We start from the raw sequence: 16,974 nt of genomic DNA, 5'->3' as shown, positions 1-16,974 counted from the left end.
GAAATTCCCCATAGGGAATACTCAGGACCAATCTGGGGGGATGACTGCTTGTCGAGTGCAAGGCAAAATTACCAGCAGTAGGCTTTCGATACAATCATGTGTTGATTTTACCCGCATCAATAAAAACCTCTAAATCAAGGAAATTCACACTTTGAGCCTATTTCAGCTGTAAAACGCAAGTTATTCTCATTTGCATTTAAAATGTCAGTAAACATAGAAGCTGATTCCTGTGATCCTCTCCAAACTAGAACTAGATCATCTATATATCTGTACCAGGCCACTATTTTCTGTGTCCATTCCCCATTGGTAGAGGCCCAGGCCCACCCGCTCCTCTCACCAGACCACGAAAAGATTCGCGTAGCTGGGGGCGAAGCAGGTGCCCATGACCGTACCCGTGAGTAGTTCATAGTACAGGTCCTGGTACAGAAAGATGTTGTTTTCAAGACAAAAGGTTAGAAATTCTAACAGCATGGAGCTATGCTCTGTGAATTTCAGAGCGTGTGTGTAAAAAGGACTTCACAGCTTTTATACCATCGGGATGTGATATATTAGTATATAAGCTAGCTATATCCATAACTAGCATACAATCACCCTTCCGCCAATTAATTTGTTCGACATGTCCCAAAAAGTCCTTCGTATCTCTGATATAGCTACGCAGATTTTTTACAAAGTCAGTTAAAAAATAGTCAATATATACAGACATATGCTCAAGCAGGCTTCCTTGTGAGCTAACTATTGGTCTCCCTCGTGGTTTGGTGCTGTCCTTATGTACTTTCGGTAGATGATAAAAACTAGGAATCATCGGATTCAAACACCTCAAGTACAGATATTATTTGGATTCCACCAAGCCTTTCTCATACCATTTCCTAAGTAGTTGATGGCAGTTCGTTATACTATCCTGGTAGACTTTTTTTTATCCATTTTCTAGTAACAACAGGGGTCAGATAGTTGTCGTAGTGCCTCCTCATTGTAAGCCTCATAGGTTTGGAGCACTAGGTCCCCCCCCCCCCCTTGTTCGAAGGTTTCACAATTATGTTGGTGTCTGCTTTGATGTTTTCTATGGCCTTAATCTGCTCATGAGTCAAATTCGATTTGTTATCCATAAATCTTGTTCTCAGCTTCAATAATTCTTTTGATACTATATCCACAAACATATCAATATTATCACTAGGCATCTGGGGTAAGAAGGTTGACACCAGTTTAAACGGACTACCACCCCCCATTTGTTCTATTCCCGTTATGCAGAGATGTCATTCGCATGTAAATCCTCATTCTCCATCCCCAGTTCTTTCAGGGCCTGTAATGCTGGCAAATCACGTCCAATTAGAATGTCCGTTTGCATCTCTGCTTTATTTTTTGCTGTTTGTTTCTTTGGCCGTAGCTTATAGAATTTATGTAGCTTCAATTTACGTGAATATTTAAAACAAATCGATTATCATCTGCGTATACTCTAAATGTTTCTGGGGACAAAAGGATAGTCCTAGTTTCAATACAGATTCCTCATTACTCGTTAGCGTTTTGGGGGTCAGATTTATGATAGTCAGATTATTGTCCATCTCTGAATTCATTTCCGTTTGTTGTATCGTTTGCTCCTGGTTACGGGTGGCGAGAATTTGCTTTTTACGCCACTCCCCTCCGCGTTGGTCGCATCTTTGATTCTCGGGCGGTTTGCCTCTTGTTCCCTTTTGCCACGTTTGCCTTATTATTTGTAATTCCTCGTGAAAGGGGGTCTTCCTTATTATTGTGGTAACATGTAAACATAAAATATGGCCGTTTTTGGCGCGCCCTCCTACCATCGAGGAAGGCGTTTGCCGAAACGCGTTTGGTGCGTTGTGGGTCAGAATAAATCTATTGACTCTCCCCCGCGAGTGCTGTGTCTTTTCTGAAGTGGAGAGGAGGCGTGCAGCGATAATCTATATATATATATATGTGTATGTAGTATTTGTATATTTATTTCTCCAACCCCAGCTGAAAAACAACAGAGTCAAAGGCAAAGATACATGCAAGAAGTAATTGGGGTGAGGGGAGGGAGCTGGAGTCAGAGGGTAAAGTGGATTTTTACTTTGTAGTGCTCTTTAAGGAGGTATTACTCTTCAAAGAGGGGGTGTCTTCATCGGTCTCCTAAATTAGAACAGGTTTGTGGCAGTCCTGATGGATAAGAGGATGTCACTCCAGATCCTGGGTGCATAAGTAGAGAAGTCTTGTTTCCTGGTTTTACCTTTCATGCACCTCTTGATCAATGGTAGGCGATTTCACTGCACAAATATTAAAACAAACAAATCTGGTACAGAAGGAAAGTCTTCTATCTTTCCATAGGAAGGGAACTTTTGCTAGCCTTGGAGCTGCAATCAGTACTGGGCCTGTCTCACTTTGTAGAATTTTATGGAGCTCTCTTTAAGATCGCGTTTGTGCATGTCCAAGAAGTTGTAACCAAGGGATGGAGTTCAGGTGGGATGCCGGCGGCAATTCAGAAACGTCTACGGGAGAGGCCTACAGTAGACAGCCAGTTAAACCTCTCAGTAAGAGTTTATATTGTTAATAGTAAGGAGCACAGGAGACAAGGCATTGCAGTCCACTAAAGAAAGTCAGCCATGCTACCACGAATATGAACATTTGATGTAGTGACACACAGGTTGACTGGCTTGCTGTGCAAAAGGGTTTATTCTTCACTCTTAATTCCTTATGTTGTTGCAGAATTCGTAATGTATATTTAAGGAAGAGTGGTCTTTGTGGTGACATGCTGTGGTGGGATTACTGGAAGATGGTGTGCTGAGACTTCTGGAAGCAAGTAAACAAACAGAATGACTGAGAGGATGTCAATTGGAATGCGGTAGAATTAAAGTTCTATAGGAAGGTGGTTAGCAGCTGATGACTTACCTGATGGTTGTGTGTCCTGCGCTGCTTCTGTGCTGTAGGTATCTTTGTGGAATTAACATTTTACACCATCAGCTTGTCCCTTCAACTTCCTTGTACCATGCATTGTTCAGTCTGTCTGTGAAAAATGACACTTTTTGTCCAACCAAAATTAAGCCTTAAAACCACCTTCCAAAGGCCCATGCCTCTGAGAGACATCCGCACCATCTGGACTACACACAGTAAACTCATCTGTACAACATAAAGTTAAAAGTATAGAGGTGCACCCAAAATAATGGATCCAATCAAAATGGCTGAAGTTCTTGTGTCGTCTTAATTTTACTTCCCAAAAACGTTTATTTTCTCTGTTATTCATTTGAAACAACACAGCCTCAGCCAACACGTTTTGTTAAAAAAAAATGAACTTCTTCAGGGCTGCAATACAATGAACAACCCATATGTATAATGATCATAAATAACAAATATACACATAGTACAAAAAAACTGCCATATCTATAAAACCCACATCCCAACATTATCCCATATAGACAAATGTGCACATTTAAAATCAGATTAAAACAATGATTCATGTCCAATAGTGTCGTGTCATGACAGCAATTTAATGTAAAAGTTTGAAAGTAACACCATAACCTAACAAGAGAAGAGAAGAGAATTTCACGCAATTGCCCATAAAACACTGTTATTCACAAATAAGATGGAAAACACATAATCGTGAATCTTGGATAATACATATTATATTATTTTGGGAGTTCAGAATTACAAGGGATCATGGATATTCTACAGAGCATTTTAGAGCAATATAGCAATAGACTTATTTACGTTTATATTTATTTATACTTTGTTCATTAGGTGTCAACATGAGCGGACATGAGTGAATAAGTGGACAGTAGTGGGAGACATTAACTGTCAAAATTGTAAATTTAATAGGCCACTTTGGACAAAAGTGAGAAGATATTGTGTGATGCGACTTAACCCACAATTATATTTTTTCTTTGGACATGCTTATGAGCTATTGTGTCCCTTGAATTAATACTGTATGTGATATCAATTTTACACGTTTTCCTTCTTGTTTGTTAATAACAGTGTTGTATGGGCAATAATGTGAATTTTTCTTCTCTTGTTATGTAGTGGTGTTACTTTGCAATGTGGACCTGTCAGCCGCCTTCGATACTGTCTGCCACCACACCCTACGTACACGCCTCCACGACGCTGGGATCCGAGACAAGGCTCTGGACTGGACAACCTCCTTCCTCTCCGGCAGAACCCAAAGCATCCGCCTCCGCTCCAAAGCCACCAAGATTATCTGCAGCGTACCCCAGGGCTCATCCCTCAGCCCGACATTGTTCAACATCTACATGGCACCGCTCGCCCACATCGCCCGACTGCATGACCTCAACATCATCTCCTACACCGTCGACACCCTGCTGATCCTCTCCCTCACCAAGGACCCCCTCACCGCCAAAAACAACCTCCACGAAGGAATGAAAGCCGACGCCGAGTGGATGAAGAACAGCCGACTGAAGCTAAACTTGGACAAGACGGAAGTCCTCATCCTCGGCTCCACCCCTTCGGCCTGGGACGACTCCTGGTGGCCGACCGCACTGGGTACAGCTCCAACACCCACAGACCACGCACGCAACTTAGGGTTCATCCTCGACTCCACTCTCTCCATGATAAAGCAGGTCAACGCAGTCTCGTCCTCCTGCTTCAACACCCTCCGCATGCTCCGCAAGATCTACAGGTGGATCCCCAGCGAAACAAGAAGACTACGGAAACGCCCTCTACGCAGGAGCCTTGGCCAAACTCCTGAAACGACTTCAACGCATTCAAAACGCCTCTGCACGCCTGATCCTCGACATCTCTCGCCACAGCTACATCACACCCCACCTGAGAGACCTGCACTGGCTCCCCGTCAACAAGAGGATCACCTTCAAGCTCCTCACCCACGCACACAAGGCACTCCACAACACCGGATCAGCATACCTCAACAGATGACTCAACTTCTCCAACCCCAACCGCCAGCTGCTCTCCACCGACCTCGCCCTCGCCACAGTCCCCCGCATCCGAAGAGCGACCTCCAGCGGCAGATCGTTCTCCCACCTCGCCGCGAAGACCTGGAACACACTCCCCATCCTCCTACAGCAGACACAGGACCCGGTAACCTTCAGAAGACTCCTCAAGACCTGGCTATTCGAGCAGTAGTAGCACCCCCACCCCCCCCAGCGCCTTGAGACCCTTACGGGTAAGTAGTGCGCTGTACAAATGTTCTGATTGATTGATTGATACAATTAATGTCGTGACAGGACACTATTGGACATGAATCATTGTTTTTAAACCAATTTTAAATGTGCACATTTGTTTATATGGGATATTGTTGGGATGTGGGTTTTATAGACATGACATTTTTCTGTATTATGTGTATATTTATGTATTTATGATCATTATACATATGTTTTATGCATTGTATTGCAGTCCTGAAGTTCATTTTTGGAGCGAAACGTGGTGGCTGAGGCTGTATTGTTTCCAAGTGAAAAACGAAGAGAAAATAAAAGTTTTCTGGATTTAAAATAATAAGACACAAGAACTTGAGACATTTTGAATGGCCTCTTTATTTTGGGTGCACCGCTATACTTATACCTTTATGTTTGTCTGCTATGAAGAAGTAGCAGAAAGAAGCTGATGCTATTTAGGGTGCACCAAATGTATGATTAAGGGATGGTGTGGGAGGTGCGAGCTGTTCTACCTAGCTGCTTTCAGCAGTTGAGTCATCTGCACATATTTATCTACTAGGTTAATGCTTTCTCCTAAACATAAGTAATCACAAATAAATGGAGTCATACTTCATGCACTAATGAAGCTTCTGAACATGTCACATTGTATAACAAAGATTCCTAAAATATTACAAAAAAAATTCTGGACCAATAAAAAGGATGCATTTCTTTTGGGTAGTCAATTGGGGAACATAATAGCCTAATGACCAACGAGCACCCAAGAAGCACTGGAAGATGTTGAGGAACAGGTGGAAGCCTGAAGGTAATTGAGGGCAAAATAGCAGGAATGTGACAAACATGTAATGGTTTTTACTTTTATTTTTACATTAAGTCTGGCTTTGTGAGGTTATACAGAGTAAGGCAATAGAGGAAAAGAGTTGCTTGCATTTGATGTGGTTGTTAATTTATACAAACAAAACCCTGCACATAATTGTGCATTTCCAAACACTACTAACACATCCATGGTATTGTACTGTTTTCTGTTGCTCCATGACAGGGATGTACTCAAAAAGGAGCTGGAACCAGTGTTAACATGTCACAGATTTGGCAAATGTTGCAGCACAGAGACAAACCATCCATGGTCTTTCAAGATATGCAAGTGTGTTAGAGTGTCCCGGAGGTGGGCGATCTTTTAACGAATGCCCGACACTCTGGACAGATGCTGTTTCTCTTCACTGACCTTGATGTCCAGGATAGGTCTGGATGTACAGCAGTTTTTCTGGCTACCAGGTTCACATATGACCTACACAGAGGACAGCGGTTTCATGGCCACTTCTTCCTCAAGTCATGAAGTCCAGGTCTATTCTTTTCACTTTTTAGAGACGAGATGCTGACGTCACACAATCCCATCATATCCTTGGATCCCACACTTCTTGCCTGCAATCTGGCAGCCGAAGGTCAGCGCTTCCTGAACACTCTTACCTAAAAGCAACATAGGGAGAAGTATGAAATGCACTACAGAAGCACAACATCAGGACCGCCCAAACCACCATTTTTAGGGGATGCTACAGGTTGAGGCTGAGAAAAGGGAAATGGTGCAAATACTAATGTCCCATCATTTGCCAAGGTGATATCTTGTGGAAGAAACTGGCACAAGGAATAACGACTACCGCTTATGCAAAGCGTTTCCACACACTTGCAATGGGTGTATTGTTTAACAATATAGAGGAAGGGAAGGTCTGGTCTCTATTGCAACTGATTGTTGTGTTGCTTAAGGAGACCAGAGAAAGCGGATTTTTAAAGTTTTAATTAACACTATAACTGCTTACATTATGGGCGCAGAAAGGTAGAGCGATTTTCTATTTTTCTATGTTCAAACATCAAAAATAGGGCTTGGAATCCAAGGCTCTGAGACCCAGGGTTAGCAATTTAGCCCCTTCTCAAGTTGAGAGGTTAAGACGGGTAGCTCAGCAGAGATTAGGAATAGGTTTCTCAAAGTCAGGTTTCCTACAACAATGAGGACAGGCTGGGCAGAAGGGGGTGAAACAAAGCTGCTCAAGGACTTGAGAGCTACATACCCGTAGAGAGGGCGAATATCACAGATGCATTAAAGGTATCACCGGCTCCTAGTGTGTCCACAATGACATCAGGAGGGAAGGCGTCCGTGTGAATTAATGTTCCATCTGGACCAAGGGCATCGGCTCCTTTCTCCGCCCAGGCACAGATTAGGTGGGCTCTGCTCACACAAAACAAATGCATGCATTATCGACCCGATGCAGTACAAAAGTCTTCATTCACAGATGGACCAAAAACCGTAATTTTCTCTGTTGGTGATTTTGAAGGGTTTTATTGCTCTTTCTTTATGTCTCAATATGTCAATTAATTTCTGCAAGCTTTTCCATGCTGTCAAGATTGCACAAAGCCACTCTTTGCGGTCTTCTTACATTTCTGATGGAAGCAGGACCAGTCCAACGAGAAAGAAAGGTGCATTTGATGTGACACTTGTAATACCCATGCTGGAGACATTGTTACAGTTACAAGATATGGTACAGACTAAAGTGTTAAAATCGAAATCTAAGAACTTATTTTTACAGAAATGTTAAACTAATTTATACATAGCCGTTTCACATATTTCAGCAATGGTGAGCACGATCTACCTAGGAGTTCTCTTTCAATCCTCTGTCCTATTTCGAATCAAAAGTTCTACTAAGTCTGAGAGTCAATTAAGGACACACAACCTTCACTTTTTGCCCCAACTCTGCGCCCTTCTCCTTGTTAGCGAAAATGCTTTATTTTAACAAACACATTGAAGACATTTATGCTGCTTCAGAAACAAAACATCTAACAGGATTTCAACTAACAAAGTAAATATGTCAGCTTCATAACAATCTTCGCCTTTGATACCACGAGTGCGAGACATTTCACTGTCAAGTGTTCATCCCAGGTCTCCATTTGATCACCCAGTTGTGGATAACAAACTGAAGAAGCTCATCACAGCAGCTCTGAACCCTTCAACCACCAGAACAATATCATAAGTAGGAAGAACAGAGATCCCAAAAACAGCAAAGGTATCCACTCAAGTCATGTCCACTGACACCACAGACTGAGTCGAATGGATGGGTCTTCCTTACCCTTTTCTCACGCGGCCATACAGCCCTCTGAGTGCCTCCGGAGCAGAATGAAACCCGAAGTGCTTTGCCACATCCTTGCTCACAAACACCTGCGGTGAGAAATGAAGAACATGAGGAGGTTTCATTAAACACAAACACACACACACTTTCCTTTTCATGCAACACACCAGAAGTAGTGGCAATAGTAAGAAGCACAGACCATGCTCCATTACCCTGAAACCTCTGCACCTAGAGGGGGATTCATGAGTGAAGACATATTGGCATCTACAACATCAGCACTCGTGTGCGACCCGTTTATGAGACTCGCCATCTCAACCACGCTAAACGGGCCTTCATCAGGACACATAAACAACAGGACTGTAAACCCACTACATTCATTTCATGTACAGTTCTATGAAAATAGGATTGCAGAATCTATTCGCAATCCAATGTGCATGCACAGAACAACACACAATGTGCTGCAGGGCTGAAAGAACAGCTCAAGCCTGGAATCTGGAAATGCAAACAAGGCCTCACTTTCAGGGGTAAAGATGAGCTCCTCTACGTCACGGCATGGGAAGCACACATTCTGGTGCTACGTCACCTGCCTAGAGTTAGAGAAAATGGATCAATAAATAGTCCTCAAAATACAGTATCTGAGCATTTGAACTACTCCGGAGTGTGTTCTTCTTATCCAATGTGCTATCTCAAGTGAGTAGACATTTCACCCTCCCAACACAACGTTATCATGCAGTACACCCTATGCCTAAGCATTCTTAAAAAACCTATGAAATGTGAATATGAAGTAACCACACCGCCGGGTGGCCAGCAGACATTACAGAAGAAGGGGATGGAAGAAGTCAAACCTAGGATTTCAGATGGTGAACACTCCAACCTGGAAACATCACATTCAAATCTCTGCGACTGAAGCAGCATTGGGGAAAGCAATCAGCTGTTTCTTTAGGAAGCAGAGAAACTCTCTCTCCCTACATGGATTCCGTTCTGTTGCAGAGCAGGGCAGGAGCCTGCTACACGTCACAGACGCTGGAGCCTCAAGTCTAAGACCACCAACACTGAGGAGTACAATGCAATTTGTGCACCAGAAAAAGTAAACGTTCTCATAAGTTTGCAAGGAATTAAAGCCTGACCCTTAGTTGTATGTACCAGCACTGGAGATATGCCACAGAGTATAACTGCACTCCTCAAGACGATGAGGCAAAACAATCTCTCTGGAACATGAAAGCGGAAATAACTTTAAAAACGAGTCAATTTGGCATTTCAAGAAGTCTACGTGCCAACTTTTGCACACCAATATGTGTGGATTCCAGTTAAAACTTTAAACAAAGGCACACTTTATCCACGGCAATGTTCTTCTCGTCAAGGAGAACATGGAAAGGCAAATGCTCCAGAGGGGCAAGTTCGAATCCAGAAGTTCTTTCTCCTGCTCTATCCACAATACAAGGAAGTCTATGGAAACAGAAGAGATCCACAGATGAGAAGAGCGGTCATTGGAGTAAGGCGACAGCAAAGCTTTTCCGAGTGTGTTGTCAGGATAGCTTGATCACAATTCAAACGAACAAGTACTACAGTCAATGACAATTACAGAAAGAGTCAGCAAAGCAAAATAACCTAGAATAAAAGGAGCCAGACTTGTGCTCATAGGCCTGGCTTTTGCAGATGAGGACGACGTTTCCAAAAAGGGCCAAAAATAAGTGAAAACAAACTGGCAAAAAATCTTTTAATTATATTTCATTGCACTTTTTACCTTAATTTAAACCAAACTGTCTTCAATTGTGCATGCCTTTTACAACATGATTGTTGTACTTTTATGGAAGTAAGGCTGAAAGGTCAATAAATAAAATCAAATCACACGTTCTGCATCTGCTGTGATTTCGCTAGTGCAGGGTCAGCTGGCAGTCTTAATGTTAACCGGAGCCAGAAGTTCTCTCTGGAGTATGGTTGTCCTATGTAGATCAAGAAGGGCTTGACCCCTGGCACCCAATTTAGATTCAATAAATGCAATTGCACCATATGTCGCAGTCCTGAAAATCAGCGATAAATCTAGCCCGGCTTTGGACACCCTTACTCAACAACACCCCTCTGAGTTTTGGGGGGGGGGGGGGGGGGGGGGGGGAAGGGGGGGGACTGCAACCTAATTCTCCAAATCTTCAATATTACCAACTTTAGAAACATTAGGGAACAGGAAGACAACTTGCTGTTAGAGCCTAGACGCTTGAGGCCAGTGTTATGTGTCTAGCAGCACGAACGCTAGACGCTGGGTGCTTGTAGCGCCGGTAAAGTTTGCACCTACCTGACCCTTTGAGCCCGTCCCCGTTCCGCCACGGCTGTTGTGCCGATTGTTGCGGAGGGACGTGGCTCCTCCCCCCTCCTCCCTCGCGCAGTTCCGGGGGCTGGACACTCTATATTGGCAGCAAACTGAGGACTCACGCGCCGCAGCTAGCAGCACGAACGCTAGACGCTGGGTGCTTGTAGCGCCGGTAAAGTTTGTGATGTGCTTTTATATTGTGTTTTAAACGTTGGTAAAACCTTTGTTTTTAACCCTGGTGAAACCTTGTTTTAATCTGTGGGGAAAGCTCTTATACTTTTAGCCTTTGTACTGTGGCAGCAACTACTTGGGGTGAATTATAGCGAACTTTGCACCTACCTGACCCTTTGAGCCCGTCCCCGTTCCGCCACGGCTGTTGTGCCGATTGTTGCGGAGGGACGTGGCTCCTCCCCCCTCCTCCCTCGCGCAGTTCCGGGGGCTGGACAATCTATATTGGCAGCAAACTGAGGACTCACGCGCCGCAGCTAGCAGCACGAACGCTAGACGCTGGGTGCTTGTAGCGCCGGTAAAGTTTGTGATGTGCTTTTATATTGTGTTTTAAACGTTGGTAAAACCTTTGTTTTTAACCCTGGTGAAACCTTGTTTTAATCTGTGGGGAAAGCGCTTATACTTTTCGCCTTTGTACTGTGGCAGCAACTACTTGGGGTGAATTATAGCGAACTTTGCACCTACCTGACCCTTTGAGCCCGTCCCCGTTCCGCCACGGCTGTTGTGCCGATTGTTGCGGAAGGACGTGGCTCCTCCCCCCTCCTCCCTCGCGCAGTTCCGGGGGCTGGACACTGCATATTAGTACCATGCCTAAGCGACCGCGCAGCGGACGCGTGCAGTGGGCGCGCCGATGGTGCGCCGAAGGCGCGCCAAAGGCAAGCCCGTCTGCGCCCGTCCGCGCTCGTTCAGCGACTAGCGCTGGCCACGCTGCTGGAGAGGAACTCCAAGCTCCGAGAATCATCTGGCTACGTAATGAACTCCTCAGCTTCGCTCAAAAAGGCTGTCCGACGCCCTCCTGCATGGATGTATCAGGGTGGGGGAGGAATTTTGAACAATCAAAGGATTGTTGTGATTCCTGTCCCTTCCGCTTGGAGAAGCTTTCCAACAATGGGGTCAAGAGTTGTGGTAGGATGGGGGCAGCATCCTCTATAGCTTTCGTTCAATCACCTGTGATACTACAGGCTTGTATGATTAACTGTAGATCTTTACCTAAACACAGAGATGACATATGGCTCAACTTAAAAACGAATTCTTGGGACATTATGTTTCTGACGGAAACTTGGCTACAAGATAGCTCCAATCCTGATCTTTGCCTGGCAATCCCGGAGGGCTATAGGATGGCAATAGCCAATCGGCCAAACTCCAAACGTGGGGGGGGACTAGCGGTGATTCTCAGGAAGAAATGGGAAATTTCATCAAAAATTATCAAGTTGGCAGGCCCTATCGAGGCCATGTCCTTTTGTATCAGAGTCACCTCTACTCTTTCATATGCGGGCTTACTTGTCTACCGACCCCCTGACTCTACTCCCTCGCACTGGCAGGAGTTGTTTGATACTATTGCTGTTCTCTCCTTAAAATACACCAATTTTTTTGTCCTTGGAGACTTCAATGTTCATATGGACAAGTCTAATTGCCCTTCGGCTGTAACTCTTACAGATACTCTCCTAGGTCTCAACTTGACTCAGAGGGTCCCCTCCCCTACGCATGTTGCAGGCCACACACTTGACTTGATTTTCTCAAATGACCTCTCCCTCAGTGTAAAGGACCCTCTCCCTTTGCCTTGGACTGACCATTTTCTGGTCCCTTTCACGTTAACTGGCCAGATGACGCCCAGTGGGTCCAGTTTGGAGCCTGAGGCAAGAAGAAACTGGAGGAAGGTTCTCCCCGAGCCCATGGGTCTCGAACTTCAAAATACACTTCCGCCTCTAACAGGTCAACCCGATCAAGACATCTCGGTCTTTGATGCTTGGTTCACGGCGGCTCTTGACAAAGTAGCCCCCATCAATATCACAAAACCTGCTAGGAAAAAGCCCACAGCCCCCTGGTTCTCGTTAGAACTTAAGCGGGAGAAAAGCCTGTGCAAGAGGCTTGAACGGCTCTGGCGGAAAAAGTATGAGGCAGTGGCAAAAGAGACCTACAGAATGGCTCAAAAAAGGTTCCATAAACTAAAGCGAAAAGCACTGAAGGACTATTTCGCAGATCTAATTATGGCATCGGATAATTCCTCTAAAGAAGTCTTTAAAATTGTGAAAGATTTTGTAAAACCACAAGTCCTGAAAAGTTCGATCGCACCCTCTCTGCACTTATGTGAGGATCTGGCCACCTTCTTCCAAACAAAAATTCAGACCATTTACGCAGCTTTTCCTAAAAAACCCCACTCCTAGGCCTCCGGCTGAGATCTTGCCTACCACTCTCCCCACGGAGATCTGGAGTGAATTCCACCCTTTCAGCCCAGACATCTCCCTGTCTGAACTTTCTAAAGTTAAATCTGGCTCTCTAGCCGACCCCTGTCCTTCTAAGTTTTTTAAAATCCTAGCCCCATGGCTGAACCCGGTACTTAACCCTATTTGGAATTCCTCCTTGAAAGGAGGTATTTATCCCACTAACTGGAAAACAGCGTTCGTCCAGCCAATTTTGAAGAAAAAGGACGCTGACCCAGCAGACTTAAAAAACTTCAGGCCCATCTCACTCCTTTCTGTCCCTGCTAAAATACTAGAGAAGGAAGTTCAAACACAGTTGGCTGCATTCCTGGAGTCACATAAACTCCTCCACGACTCACAGTCGGGCTTTAGGACAGGCTACAGCACCGAGACGGCCTTACTTGAAGTGGCGGAAACAGTCAGGGAGACGATGGACCAAGGGAACTGTGCGATGTTGGTGCTGCTGGATTTATCGGCAGCATTCGACACGGTGTCGCACCAGATCCTCCTAGATAGACTCGCCGCGCTTGGAGTGATGGGTACCACCCAGAGATGGTTCCGCTCCTTCTTGGAGGGGCGTTCCCAAAAAGTGCTTTTGCACCCATATGTACCCTCTCCCACCCCTTTGACATCTGGAGTGCCTCAGGGCTCAGCCTTGAGTCCTTCCCTCTTTAATATATATCTTGCCCCTTTGGCCCCTATAATCGAACATCTGGGGGTGAAAGTCATCTCTTATGCGGACGACACGCAGCTTGTGTTCTCCTTTAGGGAACACTCCGAGGCTGCATTTACGAATTTCAGAAGCTGCCTTCAGAAAGTTGCCTCTTGGATGAATGATAACTGTATGAAGCTAAATACAGATAAAACTGAGGTGCTCTTTTTCAACCAACCTTCCCCCCCCAACCCAAAACTTTGGTGGCCTGCAGCGCTAAACCCTCCTCCGGTCCCAGCAACCTCGGTAAGGAATTTGGGATTCAAATTCGATGCCTCTTTGTCAGGAAAAGCCCAGATTAGCCAGGTTTCTGCCAGCTGTTTTTGGAAGCTAAAAACCCTGAGAAGATTCCTGAAGCTAATACCGATCAGCTGCAGAAAGTCCGTTGTTCATGCTCTGGTCATCTCCCAACTTGACTATGCGAACAGTTTGTATCTGGGCATGTCTGAGTACCTTGTTAGAAAGCTGCAGATTATACAAAACGCAGCAGCAAGACTGATTAGGAATGTTCCATTCCGCCATCACATCTCACCACACCTCCGGAGCCTTCATTGGCTACCGGTAAAGAGACGCATCGAATTCAAGGCTTTAACCTTGGCCTTCAGAGCTTCTCGAGACTCAGGCCCTATATATCTCAAGAAAAGACTCCAGAAATACCATCAAGGCAGAACCCTTCGCTCGAATTATCAGGAATTACTGGTAATCCCCCATTTCAAGAAATCTAGGATGGGCGGCAGGTCGTTCTCGGTAAGAACAACCATGCTATGGAACTCCATGCCGGAACATCTGCGTAAATCCCCTTCAGAACGTGTCTTCAGGAAAAACCTGAAAACATGGTTGTTTGATCGGGCCTAGACCCTCTTGGCACCTTTGCGTTTTGCTGTCATGCTCTGCTGCTAGCGCCGGGACACCTCCGTTGGAGGTAGCCGCGCGCTCTACAAATGCCAATAATAATAATAATAATAATAATGGGGAACATTTGTAGTAGAAGCACAAAGGCAGATTATATATGGATTTAGACCTACTTCTGTGATTCCAAATATGTCACCGCCGTGCAGATAAAAAAAATACCATAAACCACGGATGCAACAGCATGTGGAACAGTCTGATTACGATCACCCAACCTTTGGTTACTGGCCATAAATCAAGCAATATCTATGCAGTGGGAAAGAATGTTACATTTTGGATAAGAAAAGGCGCATAACCTCAGTAAGACCATATGGAGAAAATAATCACATCTAGACACTTATTTTAATGCTGGTCAGATCTCATCTTATACAACCAATTAACCATCCTTCATCATGGTATACAAATGTGTTTGGGTTGCCACTTACAAAGTCTCCATATCCGAAAAGCTGATAGAGGTCCTCTCTCTCTTTCTCGATCTCCACAGAGGTGGAGATTTTCTGGCCTTCTGGCAGGGTTTTGTTGTAAGCGTCCACCCTTTGAATCATCTTCACCTGCTCGTCAGCATTCCTCCCCTTCAGTCATAAAGGAAAGCATTCGTTAATGCAACTGGGCTGAAGTAGACGGCAAACAGGCATGCTACGTGTTTAGAAGTTTATTCTATTGCAAATCCCAGTGACATGGTGATGTGTATCCACACGCAGGTAAGGCCATTCGTATTTCATGGACTCTAGTTATGGTTCTTTGGTCTGATATGCCTAAGACTTTAACAGTTCGGACACTGGGATTCGAGGGTGGGGTTCAAGTGACTAGAGATTCAAATGCCCTTGTGTGGTAGTAACCAGAGAACGCTTTGTGAACGTACTGCTGCAACTAAGGAGCCGAGACAATATGCATTTGTAAGACAGACTCTTCAAATAATGTAACAAGAAAGAGGAGTACTTATTCACCTAAGAAACCCAAACTCATAACTCCTTCATCTCGAAAGAAAATTCATGCTCATCCAATGGAATAACCTACTTTTTAGGAACAATCCAACAGCCCACTCAACGGGTATAATATTAAGAATTCACAAGCCATGAGGTTAGGAATTTTATTAGATGATAGAGGTGATCATGATAATGGAAAGGTTTTAGACAATGATTCATACCACAAGTCTGCAATTTCTAATTCTTTAAATAACAGATGGTAATATTATCCAATTTAATGGTACTCACAAATTATCATACAACCTTAAAGAACAGGATCCGCTCACTTGAGGTGCATTCACTGTGAATCTACAGCTTTGAAGAACAGAACCAGAGAGAATTTGAAACGTGACAGCTCAGAAAGCGAGGATTTTGTAGAGCCGGCCACCATTAACTCCAAATCCTAGGGACCTACTTGTCTGGGACAGTCTCTAATTCTCTCATGTTGAGGCTGTACATTTCTCACAGTTGATGCAATCCACGCAGTTGGGTGGGTACTGGCCTGCTCACCCCAGACAACTAACCTTAATGCTGTACTTTCTTTCAAAGGCAAGTTAATAAACTGTAATCTCACCACTACTAACATAACACACTTTGTGAATGCATTGTTGCTCTCTAGCCACAAACCTACACCACTGAGGTTAGCATGGTTTAGAAACTGGGGGTTTCATGCCTGAAAATGATCATGAACTATACATCCAATATTAGATTTATAGGATGCCCAACAAGCAGACCGATTATGTTCATCCTCAGAGACAGATTATTTCTATATGTGTACCTCGCATGCACAGATAGTAAAACTATTCAAATGCTATTCAAGTCCAGAATCAACAGTGTCAAGTGCCTTCTTAAGAGGGCTCCAGTTAGGGGGAAAAATTGCAACAGGTATTAGAAATACCTCCTTGGCAATCTTCTGACTCTTTATTAAGGATGACAATTAACACTGGGGTTATTAGCAAGGCACCGAACACCCCTGACATGGAAATGGAGAAAGCCAAACTGGAATATCTAGAAGTAGATCCAAATGAGGTTCCAACACATTGAAGCAAAGATCACTGACAAGAAAGTGGGGACATGACATAAAATAAGGGAACAAATGAGTTGTAATGGACCCATCAACTGGAAATGCCTCCTTATTTATGATTTGCAAAGGAACTGACGTCACAGGAAAAGACTATGTTTGATTGGGAGCCTCGGATACAACTTTATGAACACACAACCTTGTAAATGCCACTTTATAAGGCTTGTATAAGACCTCCTTCCTGAAACCCATGGGCACACAAAGAAGAAACACAAGCTTGACATCCACTGCCAAGTGCTAAATTCCGCAGTCCCCCTGATGACCTTCATGCCTGAAGCACCTCACGGCCCGCAGACACCCCTCAGGGTGACATGAGTGCAGACACACCAACGCAGTCAAAGCGCTTCCAATATAAGCG

General features: G+C 44.4%; 1 protein-coding gene across 6 annotated transcripts in view; it reads right to left on the bottom strand.

Moving 5' to 3' along the window:
- Nucleotides 1-5,945: 5,945 nt before the first annotated feature.
- The window catches only part of KHK (ketohexokinase), an 88,017-nt gene continuing 76,988 nt past the window's right edge, over nt 5,946-16,974 (bottom strand). For all 6 annotated transcript variants that reach the window (XM_085613254.1, XM_085613253.1, XM_085613256.1 and 3 more), the window contains 4 exons: nt 14,996-15,142; nt 8,216-8,304; nt 7,163-7,320; nt 5,946-6,566 (listed from right to left, as the gene is read on the bottom strand). In XM_085613254.1, the coding sequence (XP_085469380.1) occupies nt 6,481-6,566; nt 7,163-7,320; nt 8,216-8,304; nt 14,996-15,142 (480 nt within the window). In that variant the 3' untranslated portion in view covers nt 5,946-6,480. The remainder of the gene's footprint in view (nt 6,567-7,162; nt 7,321-8,215; nt 8,305-14,995; nt 15,143-16,974) is intronic.

The sequence above is a fragment of the Triturus cristatus genome, chromosome 6 (assembly GCF_964204655.1).
Source record: "Triturus cristatus chromosome 6, aTriCri1.1, whole genome shotgun sequence".
Lineage (NCBI taxonomy): Eukaryota > Metazoa > Chordata > Amphibia > Caudata > Salamandridae > Triturus > Triturus cristatus.
The sequence above is the reverse complement of the archived record's forward strand: the minus strand, read 5'-3'. Positions and strand labels throughout refer to the sequence as shown.